The sequence below is a fragment of the Taudactylus pleione genome, unplaced genomic scaffold (genome assembly GCF_031769625.1).
Source record: "Taudactylus pleione unplaced genomic scaffold, aTauple2 ptg000038l, whole genome shotgun sequence".
Lineage (NCBI taxonomy): Eukaryota > Metazoa > Chordata > Amphibia > Anura > Myobatrachidae > Taudactylus > Taudactylus pleione.
Window position 1 is genome coordinate 5,639,958 of NW_028284440.1, and position 18,500 is coordinate 5,658,457.

General features: G+C 47.1%; 2 protein-coding genes across 2 annotated transcripts in view; one reads left to right on the plus strand and one right to left on the minus strand.

Moving 5' to 3' along the window:
* TPH2 (tryptophan hydroxylase 2) overlaps positions 1-18,500 on the plus strand; it is a 420,033-nt gene that overhangs the window by 182,469 nt on the left and 219,064 nt on the right. The window lies entirely within an intron of this gene.
* Positions 13,660-14,917, minus strand: LOC148538667 (uncharacterized). Its single transcript, XM_088452559.1, has one exon. The coding sequence runs from the start codon at positions 14,569-14,571 to the stop codon at positions 13,660-13,662; it is 912 nt and encodes a 303-aa protein (XP_088308685.1). The 5' UTR covers positions 14,572-14,917.

Consider the following 18,500-nt stretch of genomic DNA (forward strand, 5'->3'; position numbering starts at 1 on the left):
TGTGCTCCTCTGCCAACGTGGGACTCCAGAGAGATAAGTATTGAAGAACATGGGTTCAGGGTATGTGTGGGCCCCATGAACCCAAGGGCCCCCATGCCCTGCTTACCCTTCTCCCATTATAGATATGCCACCGTGTCCTCCTCTGAATCAGACCCTGTATCTGTGGCTATAAGTAGTAGAGTGCATTTATGGGTGTTATTGACCAAGGAATTTCTATGACTGTCATTTTTGAGAGGAGGAAATATTTTTTCCTCCCCTAAGGCTATGTTGGAATGGTTATACAAAAGGATATTTTATTTTCTATTGGTCAATGTAATTTAAAATTATGAAAGGCTTTTTAATCTAACCACAGTATTTAACAGTGTACCTATGATGAATATAAGCAGGATCATTATTGTAGATGTTCTGCAGGCCATATTGAATGCATTGATCTTATCATCAATTCTGTCCATCACCGTTAGCAAACATATGACTCCACAATCAACGCCATCTTGCTGCTATAATCTATGTGAGACTAAATATAGGTTCTATAGAAAATTCACATCACCATAGCTGTTGTGCATTTTGTTAGCCTCTCAGATGATATCCCCTCTCACTAACTACTGGGCATTGACCTACATTCAGATAACAACAAGAACACATTTAAATGGAACCCTGGGCCTGATTCAGAGTTGTGCGCTAATGCTCCAGCAGCTGCGATTTTCACAACTGTGTATGAGCAAAAATATGCTCACAGTGGCCACAACTTGTACAGCGATGCCCACCTAAGTCATCGCAGCTATCCGCAACTACATACACATACTTATTTCAGGCAGGGGCAGAAAAATAGGAGACAATGGAGGTGCCTGCCGCCTGGCTCCAGCTCTGAAGGGGCACCTTGTCCACAACATATTCACCCACTTAGGGCTGTATCTTTGTACCCAGAGTGTACCGTCACGGCCCCCCAAAACATGGCACCCCTTCCCGGTACCTGAGAAGCCACCATACACTAGTGGAGAGCTCTATGTCAGACCATCAGCTGCTGCCTTCGTCTATCTATAGCCTGTCTGCATGCAAATTGCTACATTACAGTGTCAGCGGCTGTGACGGGGGGGGAGGCACCAAATAATAACTTGCCTCTGGGCGTCTGGGATGAATTTACACAACTGAGTTCAGGCAAACATCGAAGTGGAGATGTTACCCATAGCAACCAATCAGATTCTAGCTATTATCTTCTAGAAGGTACTAGATAAATGTTAAGTAGAATATGAAAAGTTGTTGTGGGCAACATCTCCACTTCTAAAAACCCGCACTTTAGTAATTATACCGCCTTGAGTGAGTCTGTGGTCACTAGAATGGGTGCCATAACTGAGACGCCGGAGCCATGTTAAATGTAAATAGGATTGCAGACGTAGGAGGTGACACGCCCCTGAAACGGTCGAGATACGTCTGCATTTTTAACCGACACTGCCCATTGCCACCCACAAATGCGCCCTGCTGTCAATCACACTGCGATTAAAGACTCGCAGCGTGCGACTATGGTAAAGTAATTTGAAGCATGTGCTGTTTGACTCAGACACATGCGCAGTGGCAAAATTCACTCCATTCGCGAAAACATTGGCATAGCGTACAACTCCGAATCAGGCCACATTTCTCTCAAATACAGTACCTTCAGCTAGCAAGTTCAAACTGGTAATTACAAATCCCCAGCATGTGAACACAAGCTTAATACTACTGACTGACTTTTGCTATTCCCAGTTGTGGTTCGTACTTGAAAAATCTAGAAGTTTGGTGATAGATCACCGAGTTCATCTACAGATTTAAATGAACATGATGAATCATATTGTGTCTCAAGGGTTAATACTTATGGAGGGAGGGCATGTATACACTTTGAAATAAATGAGATCTACGTCAATGGCAGTGCCTGCAATATGCTCAAGATTTTGATAAATCACTACCATGTTATAGCAGGGATGTTTGTGTGAGGCTGGGAGCTATGTTTGCTTTCTTCAAATAAAAATGTATATTACCATCTGTTTCCATTAGGTAGAGGCTGAGTTTTTTGATTATTTTATATATTCTTTTTGTGGAACAACATATATTTTCACCTTTTAGGGAGATTGATGAGCCAGTCCCTGACCTTCTATTACTAAAGGAAAAAAGAATCCTGTAGTTTTCAGTCCTGTCTTAGTGTGCTCTAGCTGCTAAGAAATATGTTATGGAAATTGGACTCTTTCTAGAGAGAATACAACCAATTTTCCACCGCACATTACTGGGTATGCTGGTTTACTTATGGAAGCATTCAACTCTGTCAAACAAGGTTAAAAAAAATTGTAGCAATAGTAAATAAAAAAAACAACAAACAAACAAAAACAAAACCACTGGGCTGATGCAGGGTTGCATGCAAGTGGGTTTTGTGGACCTATTTTGCATATTTTTGCACTGTGTATGCTCTGTAGCCCATCATATGCAATAATGGGCAATGTACAGCTCAGTTGCTTCTCTACTTGTGACTGAAGAGGGTAGCTGGGTGGATAAGTGGCAATTTTATGTACAGTAGACTAAGTTCAGAGAGGGCGCGGTGACAGAATTGGGGATTGCTAACATTCTGGTCATGACCCCTGCTCTGCCTCTAATGCCGGGTACTGTTCCTGGCCACGCCCCCTATGATGTGACACGTCCCCCTCTATGCCGACCTGGCTGCCAGGGCGGCATAGCGGAGGGGAGTGGCATGGCATAGGATGCATGACCGGGGACATTACCCGGCATTGGGGGCGGAACAGGGGGTGTGAGCACACAATGGTATCATCGTGGCCTTGACCCCGCTACACAATGCCGAGATTACGGGCATTGTGAAGCAGGGGGCTGGGCCATGATGACGCGATTCTGTCCGAATTGCGTCATTGCCCCCCACAGTGCATGTGTGGTTGTTTGCAAGGATGCGGGGGTAGGCGGCCGACCGGGAGACGGAAGGGCTGCCGGGAACCCCACACAATTTTCGGGAGTTTCTCGGCCGTTACGGTAGAGTAGGCAAGTATGGTCTATGTAGAGTAGTACATAAGCTTAATTATGCTTGTTTTAAGGTTAACTTTAGCATCAAGGATAAGGTTGGTGAATGTATATGTTCATATTAATGACAGCTACGAAACCAGTCTCAGAGATATGTATAACTCAGCATATGAGCAAATATACACATTTAGTTCCATGCATGCAATGCTGGAGCAGTTACAGTACGGCCAACTTGCTTTCAGATCTGCATGAGGCCCAGCATACTGAATTCTTGGTACCCATTTCAAATGTAACATACCATTGCATCAGGATATTAGCATTCTACTGGCATGATATAACTGTGTCATTAGGTAAACATCACAATAGCTGTATATTAGTATACCGTAGTTCTAACTGTAAACCATTTCTTTGTATTATTTGTATTTTAAAATTCAGAAGTGTAATTTCCTCCTCATGTCTGCAGTTTTCTATTTCACTTTCCTTTTTAGTGCAGAAGATATATTTTGTAAGACCACATCTAAATGTCTACACAATCTCAAGTTATGACCTGTTTGGAGTCCTTTTAAGGTCTTTTGAAATAATTAGGGGAAAATAGCTAATTGAGCACGTGCGACGACAGATTGGAAAAGCATAAGCATGTATATGAGCAACAGTTTGTTTAATGCTAAAGGGATAATAAAACCTTTTATCAATCTGGGCTTGCGAGGCCCACAGCCAGTAGAACAGCCCTGCTGGAATGTTTTGCAGTATAATCTGACTATTTCCAATTCCCAGTGTTGAAATGGTTGAGTCACTCTTTATAATGTGATATTTTTTTGGTCTTTCTAGGACATGACAGATTTGTTTATATGGCTTGTATTTATCCATAATAGGAAATAGACTCAATGATAGCAGATAGCCTATGCTGTTCGCCCTCTGTCCGTGGGCATATTTTCTTGCTGCTGAAAATGATTTCCAAAATAAATGTAATTGCTAACATCCAAAAATCAGGAGTTAAAAGAGAGATTTCATGGAAAATGAAGATTCACCTTTATCTTCAGCAATATTACTTTTCAGTTTTCACAAAAGCATATACATATAATATAGATGATATAACATATATTTTATATATGTCCGTTTTTAACAATAAATAGGCAACTTGAATAATGAAGGCCAAAGTATTACAGACTACTGGCAAGAAGTGGTACTGCAGCAGCTGTGTGTGTTAAGCATTTTGGATAATACAGTTTGGCTAGATAGGATTACAGGTGCCTACATAATTACAACTGGGAACTGAATGGATCTTTTCACTCTGCTACAAATATTTAGTGTATGGTTACAACAAATGAACTGTTACCTTCTAATGCATGTTTACTTGTTGTGAATAGGGTTTGCACATACAGTATGATGCTGTAATACAGTATTTGAGGTAAAAGTACTATGTACATTGTACAGTAATGTCAAGTGCTATATGTTTATATTCACAAACAATTCAATATTTTTAAGTTAAACACGTGCCTGGGGTTGAGAATGTACTTGAGGAAACCTTATCTTGGTTTAACAGGATTAAATTTTGGGAAGTGGACGTCTGCTGACGGCGAGTGCTGTCCTCCTTATTTTTGGAAGGTCATCCAGCTGGACTGGAGGAATTAAATGAACAATTATTACCCTGCCCTAGATTTTCGTCTCATCTACTCACAGTTGCTAATCAAATGGAGATTTGTAGGCATCCATTCATGCTGAAATTGTATTGAGCATTAACTTCGATTTGCTGACCATATGGCCATATTTTCATGTCAGTGACTTCTCAACATTGGGTGTGGTTGTTTGTCTTGTCTGTTGGCTATTTATTGGTATAGAGCGGTTCTCTTGCATTCATACAGCATCTCTTACTTATCTTTTTATTTTGTTTGCTCGGAAATGATTTTGATGATTTTTGGCTGCTTTATTTTTCCTTTTTCTTCTCAAATTTATGTAAGTAAATTCCACTAGTCCATTTTGAGTTATATGATATTTGCTGATTTGGTGGTGTCATTATTTAGATTTTGTGCAGGCTTGTGCAATCGAATGCTAACCAGGGGATTAGATACTCGCTGCTTTTTTTTTTCCTTACCTATAACACTCATTTAATTTAATTCTTTATTTTTTCACACCTCATCAGGTTTTTCTTTTGCACTACAGATTATTTAATTCAGTAAATTACAATATGGTACAAGGCCAGCTAACATCCACACTGCTCTTCAACCTTACCCCCAACAAACAATGAAAAATAATACACTTGTCAATTTGTTTTATCAGTGACCACCCTTCTCCCCACCCAGAAACGGCAGCAGACTGTCAGTCCACTGCCGGACTGCGAGCGATCACACAGACCCATACTGCACATGCGCAGTACGGGTCCGACGCCTGCACAGATTCCTGACCATTAAGAATCTGCATTCTGCATTGCACTTACATGCAATGCTGAATCAGGCCCTATGTCTGGTAAATGTGCACCACTACATTATGGAACCACCAGACCACTTCCCTTTTGAAGTTAAGCTCTTAGGGCTGTACAGTTTTGTAGGTTGGTCGTGCATGTGTAGTCATCCTTCAATTCCCTCAGTGGGTTGCTACAGATATGCCCAATCCCATCTCTGCCGCTTGCACACCAAGTCGTGCCACGCATGGCGTGAGGCGTGCACTTGCAAACGGTTACGTGCGCTGCGTTCGCACCTGCAACTCCATAGGATTGCATGGTGCAATCGCAGTGTGCGCCCTAGCATACCGTAGTGAATGCAGCCGTGGGCAATCACATGGTGCGATGCGTGCGCACGTTTGTAGCGCAATCAGCAACAATGTAACTGGATGCATCTATATTTGCAGTAGTGAGGCCAATCCCGGGATCGGCAGGATCCTAGGATTTGAGGCCAAAAATGCCGGGATTTGATTTCTGGGATCGGCACTTTTAATCATGGGATTGACTGGATTGAATTGTGGGCAGCGGTCCTAATTGAATTGTGCAGCAGCTCCTCCATGTTGAATTTAGCCTGGCAGTGCTGTCAGAGAGTGCTGCTCAGTGGGCAGGCAGTGCAGAGGGCAGGCTGTGAGACTGAGCCGTCATGATGTTAGAGGTCACACTGCACAGCCTCACTCCAGCCCACCCCACCAACAGCCATGCCTGCCTGCCCACTGCCCACAGAGGTGAGGACCAGCAGTGAGCTGCCTAGGCTGCAACTCCTGCAAATCAGTTTTATTGTGAGCAGGGAACAGTGCACTGACTGCTCACTGAATCGGCAAATCAGCTATTAACAGCTAAGTAGTAGGGTACACTACTTGCGCTGCCTGCTGTGTGTGTGTGTAGTCGCTGCACTGCCCTGGCTCAGCAGTGAGATTGTCCTGCTGCCAGTGGTCTGCCTGAACTTACAGTCGGATTGTGCTGTGCTGACTGCTGCTGAGTGACTGACTAGTGTTGCTGTCTGAGTGGAGTGGACAGTGTAGTGGAATCTGGAGGAGGGTGAGCTCATAAATCTGGGCTGCCACCCCCACCCCCCAACACAGGAATAAAATATCATAGGGAGCCACAAAAGTTTTATTTTAATAATAATATTTTCATTGCTCGACTCTATCCCGGGAATCTCGGGAGTCATGGGATTGAGAATTTTTCAAGCCCAAATCCTGATAATGGAAAAATGAGGCGGGATTGGCTTCCCTAATTTGCAGTGAGTTGAACTGCATTTACATGCCTGTTTTGCCTTGCTCTTTGAAGGATGCACAGATATCACAATCCTGGAATATGCACTTGTGCTAATTGTTGCTGCTGATTTACCTTTGGAGCACCAGGCTGTCGTCGTCTTAGATAGTATTAATGGTAATGGTTGGGTAGGACTGCGCTCTGCTGTGTGGGCAGATGTGATATGTTAGTGGGCTTTATGAGTGAGAGGGGTGCTGCACTTCCTGATTGCAGGAGTACCGTGTCCTGCGTACAATTGGATATAGATGATGGGGTACAGAAGGTACGCTCGCCCTGTGGGTGCAATGATGATTGGGAGTGTTGGAATGTGTATGTGGTTGCTTGTGTGTATGGTGTGGATAAGCGGGGACGGGTAGACCAAAGGAATGAGAGAGGCGAACACAGGGTGGGAGTAAACTGTTTTATTGGAGTAGTCACAGTGCTTCTCCTATTTAGTCCCGTGCACAAGGTGGGTGTGGTGGTGGGTGAGAGAGGGGGAGAGACTGGGGAGGTGGGTTGACACTTTTAGGGGGCTCCTTACCATGTGGTTCAAATGACCAGCACGTTACCCCTGCTGGTCGACAGTCTTGGACGTCTCGTTGGGTGGGAGGGGGGAGAGGGAATAGATACTGGGTGTGGTGGGTGGGTGTAATCACCTGGCGGTGTCCCGCGTGTGAATCAGAGTCTCGAAGTCTTATACCTACTGGTAGGTGTGGCCTGAAGTCGGTAGGGCCGTAATGGTGTTGCGATGCTGCAGTTCTTATTGAGTGAGTGGACATGCTGTGGTATTGAAGATGAATAGCTGTTGTTCACGATGATCTTTTATTGTGTGGCGGTCAGCGACCGGGTGATGCTGGTGGTTGTGGATGCAGCAGTGGGGGTAAGCTGCTTGTGGAAACTGCCACTGGTGCCGGGTCACTGGGGTAGGGGGTCGGTCCTCCTGTGAGAGCCGGGGGTGCGGTATGAGTCACCCTTCTGGCAGGTAGATGGACTGCCTCGATGTGTTACACTTCTGCGGTAAGTATGGTAGGGGTTGAGGCGCTTGCACCAGCAAGTGCGGGGATGGTGAGGATGGGACGGATGAGGCTACCCCGGAAGTCCCCGTGGGGATAAGGAGCTTCGCTGGGAGTAGGCCGTGGGTCTGGAGTGTGGGCGTAGTGGGGTCTCCAACGCATTTCGGCAGGGGTTCTGCCTTCTTCAAGGAGGTAAGGAGAGTGGTGTTGCAGGCATGGGGTTTAAATACTGTGCCTGGTGGTGGTCATGTGATGTGGGCGGCCAATGGTGGACAAGGAGGTGGGGGATGGGTTTGTGTGGGGATAGGCTGCTGAAATCACTGTGTAGTGAGGCATGGGGGGGTTGGCCTGCCTCAGGTGACTTGTGCTTTGGGTTGTGTGGCGACATGTGGGAGGGGTCGTGGTTGCACAGGTGTCTGTGCTTTTAGTTAGGCTGAGTGTGTGTTGGGGGGCCGAGGACGTGTCTGCCGCTATGCGTACAGCGCGGCCGTCACATGGTGCAGGCGGCTGGGGCATAATCGGGGTAATGCAGGTGTGTGTTTGGGGATCTGGTGCGATAGGCTGCAGGGGGCGTGGAGAGCGGGTGATGTGGAGGTCCCTGTTTGGTTTGGTGTCATGGCAACAGTGGGGGATGCGTGTTCCGTGTAGGATGTCACGTGGTGCGGGCGTGCTGGGCTGATTGGGTAATGGAGGTGGGGAATGCGGGTAACGTGATGTCTCTTGTACCTTTGGGTGGCGGTTGTCATGGCAACCGTGCGGGCATGCATACCCTCCAACTATGCCGTTTTAGCTGGTACAGTACCGTTTTTTAATGGGCTGTACCGATTGTACCGGGTGGGTACACTCACCAGATTTCATAGGCAGCGCTGCTGGGACACAGGACTCCCGCAGCGCTGCTGAGTGACAGCCAGATCTTCTCCGAACTCCGTGCTTCTCTGCCAGCCGGTAATTATACAGAACTTGCAGTATAACAATAACTGCAAGTTCTAAACCAGCCAGCGCACGATGCCTCCAGCCCCCATAGACACGCCCCTTTATCCATTATCACGCCCCTTTATCTGCGGCCACGCCCCCCATGTACCGGGTTGTTACAGGAAAATGTTGGAGGGTATGGGCATGTTGTGTAACACTGACTGAGGTGCTTGGGAACAGGGGAGCAATATGCGCCTCGCGGTACAGTGTGCAGGCGTGGGGAGGCAGAGAGGTAATGTAAACATACAGTGATGTGTATATTGAAGATGGGGGAAGAGTGGGTGTAGTGGTGAGTAGTGCTGCCGTGCTGGTTGGGGTTTGCGGCGGTGGATATGTGGTTTGTTGTTCGAGGGATGTCGCTGTGTTTTGGGGACTGGGGTGTGAGTAGCGCCTCGCGGTACAGTGTGCGGGTGTGGGGAGGGACAGAGGTAGTGTAGACATATAGTGATGTGTATATTGAAGAGGAGGGGGGAAAAGGTGGGTGTAGTGATGAGTAGTGCTGCCGTCATAAGTCCGTGGAAATGGTTGGGGTCTGCAGCTGGATATGTGGTGTAGTGTGGGGGGTGTCATTGTGAGGTGGGACCGGATGTGGTGGGTGTCCCTCATATTTAGCGAAAGAGGGGTGTGATGGTGTGGGCTGCTGGGCTGTTGGCTGGTTGGATGCAGAGGAACCATAAGTGATATTAATATAAAAATATAGAAAGGGGCTGGATGTGAGAGGTGGGATACATAGTGTGTGTGTGTGTGTGTGTGTGGCGGGTTAATTGGTGGGTTTTTTTTTGGGGGGGGGTAATTTGTGTATGGGATTGTGTGGGGTATATAGATAGTAGATAGTATTAAGATGAGCTGCCATGGTCACTGAGAACCTGCAAAATGCACCCCAAACAATTACTGTAGCATTCATTCAAAGTTTCTTTGGTGTCCTCTTGCAGCCATATTAGCCATAATCCTAGGTAACTTGGGCAGCTCAGCATTTTTACATGACACATACTGGGATCTATGTAGAAGCCCTTGCTTTCAAGTTGCTATGTTTCTCTCATTAACAAAGGTATTTCCATTTTTTGTCCACTACCAGTATCTTTCCTAATCATTATTGTGGTGGTCCACAGTCTGTTATGGCTACGATTGTAAAATTGGTGCAAGCCCCATTATATTAAATTCATTGGTCAAATGCATGTGCCTAAGTAAGTGGCTGGATACAAATTTTTTTAGTTTGTTTCTTTTTTTTAAATTAATTGCTTTGTGTAGCCTTTTCTCTGAAACAAATTATAATGCAACAGTAAGTTAACCTGAGACAAATGCTAAAGATCTACAGTAAAAAGGTAGACAATGTCTAGATAGACACCAGATGTTAGACAGTCAATAGGTCAACAGGGACAAAAGGTCGACACACTAAATGCCGACATGTAAGTTAGTCGACGGGTACAAGTGGTCTCCAGGGTCAAAAGGTCAACATGAAAATTGTCAACACAAACATGGTCAAACACTTTTTTTTAGGGTTAGACACTTACCGGAGGGTTAGGTTTAGGCACTTACCCCGACGTTTAGGGTCAGGCACCTACCCTAACGGTTAGGGTTAGGCACTAGAAGGGACGGTTAGGGTCAGTCACCTACCCCAACGGTTAGGGCTAGGCATCAGGAGGGAGAGTTAGGGTTACGCACCAAAGGGAGGGTTAGGGTGAAGATTAGGGTTAGAAAATAAAAAATGTGTCGACCATGTTTGAGTCAACCATTTTCGTGTCAACCTTTTGACCCTGTCCACCATTTGTACCTGTCGACCTTTAGTGTCCCTGTCGACCTATTGACTGTCTAACATCTGGTGTCTATCTAGACATTATCTACCTTTTTACTTTAGATCTTTCAATCCACACCCAAAACAAATAGAAGCTGTCATCCACCTTCTAATCTCTTTATAAACTGGTGACTTCTCTAGTATGTTTTTGATGCATCTAGCTCGTACATTGCATATTTCCTCTGATGCAAGTTCTGTCTTCTACCAATTTTTTTTATTCATGTTTGGTTATTTTCTTCTTCTTCATCTCAAGTGTTTATTAAATAAACATTTTTGGTGATACCTTGTTTGTATTCCATTGTCGGAGAGCATTATCATTCTTTACTTACCGATAAGATAGAAGTAGCAAAAATTTCAAAAAACAATCATGGCATAATTGAATCCACGCTAAGGGCACCTTCCGGTAAAGCAGGGCTGCATTGTATCATGTAATTGTTATACACATCTTTGAATGATTAGGACAATCCTGGAAAGGACAATGGTTTGAAGCAAATTGATTTATTAATTCTTCCATAATTTCTTGCAGCAGCATGACCTCCATGATCACAGCACCTGCTTTCTGTTGCCAGATCTTGATTGCTTATTCTTCTCTTATAAAATTTGCCATTTTTTTTTGCTGTTTCCATGACATTTCTCTGGTAATGCAACCGATGCCCCAAGGTCTCTAGCGGAGCTTATTTATAATCTTGCTTGCAGATGTTTAACCCTAGATTTCAGCTGCTCCCTCCCAGACTGATTGCTTTTTCTGCCTATGTTTCTGGTACTGCAGTTTTCAGATAATACATTATTTGTGTGAAATCAATATTCTTATGGAAAGCAATGCAACATAAGACCTTCACCCTGAGCCTGCAAATCTTTCTTTATTTTAAATTCTCTTTCTTCCTGCACCATACTAATATATTATTTTTGTATATTGATTTTTAATACTTTTTAATTCTGTTTCCATATTTGTGTTTTCCCCTTAGGATTTGGTGGTGTTTGCCATAAAACACTGTCTATAGCTCCTAGGTTAGAGCCAGTTCTATTTCTTTAGAGCCAATTCTATATTTTTTTTACTTCCTATAAAATTGTAATCTCCTTTGTTTCTATGACAGTGCTTGGAGTACACTCATAAAAGTAAAAGCAACATCATAATATTGGTTTATATATTACTGTCCCCTTCACTGATTGCATTATGTTCCATCTCCTCTAATTCCCGTTATTACACCCCTGACTCACTGACTGCATTATATTACTGTCCCCTTCTCATACCAGACCACTATCCCCTCTAAAACCCATAAGTCACCCATTCGTTTTATCATTCTATTTGTTAACTTATCTTAACCTAAGCCTAGAAATGAACACACTGACACATGAAATGCAATTAAAGAGGTCACAGCCATAATTTATTGATCGAATTAGAATTGGTAATGGGTGGCAGGACAAAAGCAGTGCTCCGAGGCCACAGCCTTGCTGGAAACAATAATAAATAAACGGAAGCGGATTCCCGCCCCGCGCAGACTGGCCTGAGGTAGTACCATCCCCCCTTAATTGGCACAGCCTTCGGCCCTTCCCTTGGACAGGGACCAGGTCCCCCCTTATGGGCGGTGACCAACTTGCCACTCTCAAAGGAAAGATGCTACCCAGTCACTCCTGCGCTAAATAATAGGCCGCCCAGGAGCACTGCTTCCCGCCAGGCTGAACTTCTACCTGTTGGAAGAAAACACAAAAATGCAAAATCCAACGAAACAAAAAAGCATACCAACCAGCTTAGTCGGGTGGGTGGGTGGGCGGTTTGAAGAAACTGGAAAAGAGGAAAATGGCTCCTCTTACCAAGGAATATATATGGGTAATTTGTAACCTCCCACAAATCCTATGATAGGCTTATCACATCAACTGACCACTACCTAACCACACCTTACCCAGCCTTAACCCTTAACTAACTAACAAATTTTAAATATCAAACAGGGTGCTTATCTATCCTCAAACTTAATTAAGTATTCGTATGCATTAAGTCACCCATTCGTTTTATCATTCTATTTGTTAACTTATCTTAACCTAAGCCTAGAAATGAACACACTGACACATGAAATGCAATTAAAGAGGTCACAGCCATAATTTATTGATCGAATTAGAATTGGTAATGGGTGGCAGGACAAAAGCAGTGCTCCGAGACCACAGCCTTGCTGGAAACAATAATAAATAAACGGAAGCGGATTCCCGCCCCGCGCAGACTGGCCTGAGGTAGTACCATCCCCCCTTAATTGGCACAGCCTTCGGCCCTTCCCTTGGACAGGGACCAGGTCCCCCCTTATGGGCGGTGACCAACTTGCCGCTCTCAAAGGAAAGATGCTACCCAGTCACTCCTGCGCTAAATAATAGGCCGCCCAGGAGCACTGCTTCCCGCCAAAGCCCGGTTCATAGAACCAGGCCCGCCACCAAACTGTGACCCTCCAATACCTAAAGGAAACTACATAAGTCACTGATAAACAGCTCTAACCCTACTCCCGTTAGGTGTACCCCATCAGGCCTATAGAAGCTCTCCTCTTCGTAACGTAAACGTGGATGCCGTATGACGCGGCCACCCACACTGAGGATAAAACGGCCAACTGCCATATTGACCTTACGACGAACTCCGTCTAATGCCTTACCACCCTGGGGTCCTCGCCAAACTCGCCGTGGAACAATGTCCGACCAAGCAATGCGCACATTGGGCCAATGGTTAACTAGCACTTGCAAGTCGTTCCTAACAGCATGTATTAGCTCGATGCCTTTGCAAGTGCCCAAATCGTTCCCCCCTAAGTGAATGACCACCCAGTCCGGGGCCCCGAACTTATCCTCTGCCATCCATAAGGCTTCCAGTAGTCGCTTCCAGCGCATACCGCGGAAACCTAACCAACGGACGTCATCTGCACCTAACAAAAGGGGGGCCTGCAAAGCTAAGGGGTGCCGACCAGCCCAAAATATAAATGAGAGTCCTACAAACCACACCCGACCGTTAGCATTCCTGGGTAACCCTGCAAGAAAAGTTACCTAGTCAGAAACTGAATCACAATATAACAAATAAATGCATCTTAAGGAAGGGAAAGCAATAGTTGGGTGACCCAGCTGAAGGTGAAAAACATAAAACCTCTTTGAGGGCAAAACTGAAAAGCCCCTCAAACTCCAAAGCGGCAGTAGGCATAAGGCCCCTGGGTTTCCCAACAAACTCACAAGGAGCGCAGCTACTTAAGCAACTTATCCTCCCTTAAATAAGTTTTATAAGCTGATGACTTCCATCGACCCAACTTTTGTAAGGTGTCGACCGAAGCACCATCAACCGCTGCGCAGGTTGCTTCCCCTATCCTAAATGAATGTGTCCCGAACTGGTCTGTGGGCAGGCCTAAGGCTATAAGGCAATTTTGAAACAGCTTTATGAACTGAAACTTAGATAAAGGTGTAAGATTAACATGTACAAGCCACTGCGCGCCACTTGGAGGGCGAAGAGCATTAAAACGCCGCGCCAAGGCAACTGGGCAGATAACAGCATCTGAGTGTTCTTTTATAGAAATCCAACGACCCCTGCCAAGTTGGTCAGTCTTGGACCTATGAATTTTACACAATATCAATTCCTTCTTAACTACCACGTGTTTAAACAATAAACCCGATGTCGCGGAACTCTTACTAGAGGCTACAAGCTCGCCGATTCTAAACGCCCCGAAATATGCCAATGAAAAAGCTAAACTAAAAAGGGCCGATTCGTACTCGCCTAAAGCAACCCCTGATACAGCCACAATCAGATCTTTAAGCAAAGCCGGGTCAATTGGTCTACGCGTGTCGCCTATGCTAGGGTGTTCCTTCGCCCACCCCTTCATCGCTTTGGATAGCAGAAACGATTTTGTGGGATCTGCAACGCCATGTAGTTTAGAAAAGTAAGCGATGCCAGACAGCGCCGCAGACATAGCAGCCTTAGAACGACCCCTTTCATGCCAGTTCCAAACAAACTCTGCCATACAGTCGTCAACCGTCTTACCTCCCTCACGTGTGGAAGCCAAGAAACCCTGCCAATTGTCCCAAGCTGCCGTGTAGGTCCTTAACGTGCTAGGGGCCAGAGACTTCATTGCGAGGCCTTTGATGCCGGCACGACAATCTGCCATACATGGGAGGGGCAGTTTAAACCATGAATAGAAGCGTAAGGAGCGAGAGAACGAAACCTGTCCCACTGCAAACGAGATAAGGCGTCTGCTATCTCATTAGACACTCCCGGAACATGCTGCGCCCTAAACTCAATGTTCCTCCGTAAGCAAAGAAGCGTCAAGTGCCTCAACAACTTCAAAGCCAACGGAGACTCCGCCCTCTGATTATTTACTGCCTGAACAACACCCAAATTATCGCACCAAAAAAGGATCCTCCTATTACAAAGCCTGTAAGCCCATAACTCAACTGCCACTACGATGGGGAAAAGTTCTAAGAGCAGTATGTTCTTCGTAAGGCCCAAAACTCCCCAAACTTCTGGCCAAGGCTCCGCGCACCAATCTCCTTCAAAAAAGGCGCCGAAACCGATGGAACCGGACGCGTCAGTAAATAACTGAAGCTCTGAATTATCTACTGGGGCCCGGAGCCATATACGAACACCGTTAAACTCGCGCAGGAAAAGCAACCAAACTCGAAGGTCTTCCCTCAAATCTTGGGATATTCGAACGAGGTGATGGGGCTTCTTGATACCCGCCGTGGCTCTTTCGAGCCGCCTACAAAAAACCCGACCCATGGGAATGACTCTACAAGTAAAGTTAAGGAGCCCTAGCAACGACTGCATCTGCTTCAGCGAGACTTTCTTTGACAAAACAAACGCTTCAAGCAACTCCCCCAAACGTCGCACCTTTTCAATCGGCAAACGGCATAACCCTAGCACAGTATCTATTTCTATGCCCAAATACGTCAAACGTGTAACCGGACCCTCCGTCTTGTCCCTGGCAACAGGAACGCCTACCACTGTGAACAAGGCCTGCAAGGAAAAAAGCAATTCCTCACAAACCTGGGTATCCGCTGGCCCCACCAACAGAAAATCATCTAGGTAGTGGGTAACCCCCGCTTGCCCTGTGCCCGCCTGTAAGCACCATAGCAAAAAGGAGCTAAAACATTCAAAAAAGGAACACGAGATGGAACATCCCATCGGCAAGCATCTATCTACATAATAGAGCCCCGCAACTCTAAAACCCATGTACTTAAAAGATTCGGGGTGAAGGGGCAACAGCCGAAAAGCCGACTCGATATCTACCTTGGCTAATAACGCCCTTCTCCCAAAACTCTGTACTATATCTAGAGCCTGCTCAAATGATTGGTAAATAACCCGACAATCCGATGGATCTAGGGCGTCGTTGACCGACCCTCCCTCGGGGTAAGAAAGATGCTGTATCAACCTAAACTTACCCGGTTCCTTTTTTGGTACGACCCCTAAAGGCGATATGCACAAACCTTCCAAAGGTGGGGACTTAAAAGGGCCGCACATGCGCCCCAACCCTATTTCCGCTTTAATCTTAAGTTGGACTACTTCCGGGTGTAGGCGTGCCGACTTAAGATTTCTTTTAGACACAACCGAGACCTCCCGTGTCACCGGTAAACGAAAACCTTCACTAAACCCATGAAACAAAAAGGCTGCTTCCTCCCTGAGAGGATAACGAGCCAACCAGCTCTTCAACGCCCCTAGGTCCACCGGCGAAGGTGCTTTACCTAACACCGCCCCGCGACTCGTCGGGCTGATCACCTCGATTTGTCCTTCCACCGCCGGTACGCCCGCATTCTTTAGCCGGGTGCCCGCTCTCGCAGAGCATGCATATGTGTCTATACCGACAGCCCGACCCTCTATTACATTGCGCATTATTATATGCGTAGCATTTTCCTCTGCCGGCTTCTGCACCACCTGGGCGGGCCGGAAAGGGCTGTTTACGCACTACCAAGGAATCCGCAGAAGCGCGAGGCAGTTGGTTGACTTCCAGCCACACCTCTACGTCCTTGAAGCCAAACTTACTTGAGAACATTCATGTACTCAGTCGGGCGTGACTCAAGGTATGAAGCTGCGAAAACGAACATCCCTGCTTCCCAATTCTGGAATGAACGGAAGCTTTCTTCCGTGCCTGCACCAGCTGATTTTGCCCGATCTAAAGCCTTTTTAGCATCCGCTGTAATGGAAAACATGTCCACGAATTTCCCCTTCCTGATCCTTTCCCTAACCTTAGACCTCAAACCCCTAAGAATGGCCGTGTTTGCGCAATGCACCATATCCCCCGTAGAATCTGGGACCTTAGCTGCTGACACTGTGCTGGTCTTTTTGGGACTCCCCCGTTTCCCTTTTATCTTGTGCGCTAAGTATCGCATAAGCTTACGCGGCCTCTCTGATGAACTTGCAGAATCGCTAGAGTCAGTGGAAGATGAGTGTGTGCTGTGCAATGTGGAAACAGCATGCTCACCAGAAACTGCCGTCGAAGGACCAGCCACTTCGTCCAGAGTGTTCGCCAAAAGTCCCTCGTTGCACGTTGCACCCACCACGACTTGACTCGCCGAAGCCATCTCGCTGTCCGTCCGCTGAATCTCAGCTGCCCGATTGGAATGCTCCCCAACTGCAACCTGAGGACTTGACGTAATCACAGGTGACTCAGACTGCACATCAACTCCCCCCGTGGAAAGGGGGGCATGGGGGGGCGGCAGGGGCGCATGGACAGCTGCAGGTGGCTGAGGGGGAGGGGGGGCGGGGTGGGAAGGGGGGGTGGGATATGCATGGGCTGGGCATATGCTGCAGAAGTGGCCGGAGGAAGGGCGAAAGGTGGCGGCAGGGCATGGTAATACGGGCCGAACCCTTGCGGAAGGGGGGCGGGCCCGGGGGTTAACGCAGGGAGGGCGTACTGGAACATAGTGGGGGGGAGGGCCTGGTGGAGCCCGATGGGGGCAGAAAAGTAAGGTGCTGCATTTGAAAAATGGGGTGGGCCGTAGGGGCCGGTGAAATATGGTGACCAGCTGGGCTGCTGCGCTGGTAAAGGGTTGAATGCAAGGGGGGGTTGCTGCATGTTGTAACCGCCACCCATAGGTGCGGGGGTGGCGATGGACCCTGCAACTGATGCCACGCTGCAGGGGGAACCCTGGTGGCTGAATAATAGAGGTGAGGGCTGAGGAGGAGGGGGCCCCCTCGCTCCAGGGGTAGAGGGGGCTGAAGGGGGGGATGCCGAAATGCATAGGGCCCCCTGTGCTGGATCCTGGCTTAAAATGGCCACCGCGACCCTGTGGGCGGGGCCAACTGAGGGCGCAGGGCGCGGGCTGGCCGAGGCAAGTGTGGGGAGAGGCGCTGGGCTACGGCCGCCCGTGCTGCAGGCGGCGCCGCCGGAGAGCCAGGCGGCCATCAATTGCGGAGAGGCAGCGGGGGAGGTGAGGGAGCGGGAGCCGGCGGGAGGTGCCCGCGCGGGAACGCGGGCGGGCACATGCTCACGGCCTGCAGCGTGGTGCGGCCCGTGCCTGGATGGAGGGGGAGCCGCAGATGTAAGGGGCCTGGAAGCCTCCATCAATCGGCGGGGGGGGGGGGGCGCTGAGCGGCGGGGTCTGGGCATTATGAAACAGGAATGAGGGGGGGGGCAGTAAAATCAGAGGACAGAGGGAGGGGGGGGGGGGCTGGAAACAGCAGGTGGATGGGATGTTAAACACAAAAAAGGGGGGGGTGGATAGAAGGAGCTGGAAGGAAAGGGGTGAGAGAAAGATGAGAATAAAAGAGATATGTAGGATGTGAAATAAAAGAGAACGAATTTAGAAAAAGATATACAGCTATGCAGATACTATATGGAATACTTAGCCAGCCTGGTTTGAAGAAACTGGAAAAGAGGAAAATGGCTCCTCTTACCAAGGAATATATATGGGTAATTTGTAACCTCCCACAAATCCTATGATAGGCTTATCACATCAACTGACCACTACCTAACCACACCTTACCCAGCCTTAACCCTTAACTAACTAACAAATTTTAAATATCAAACAGGGTGCTTATCTATCCTCAAACTTAATTAAGTATTCGTATGCATTTATATTACACCACCATTCACTGACT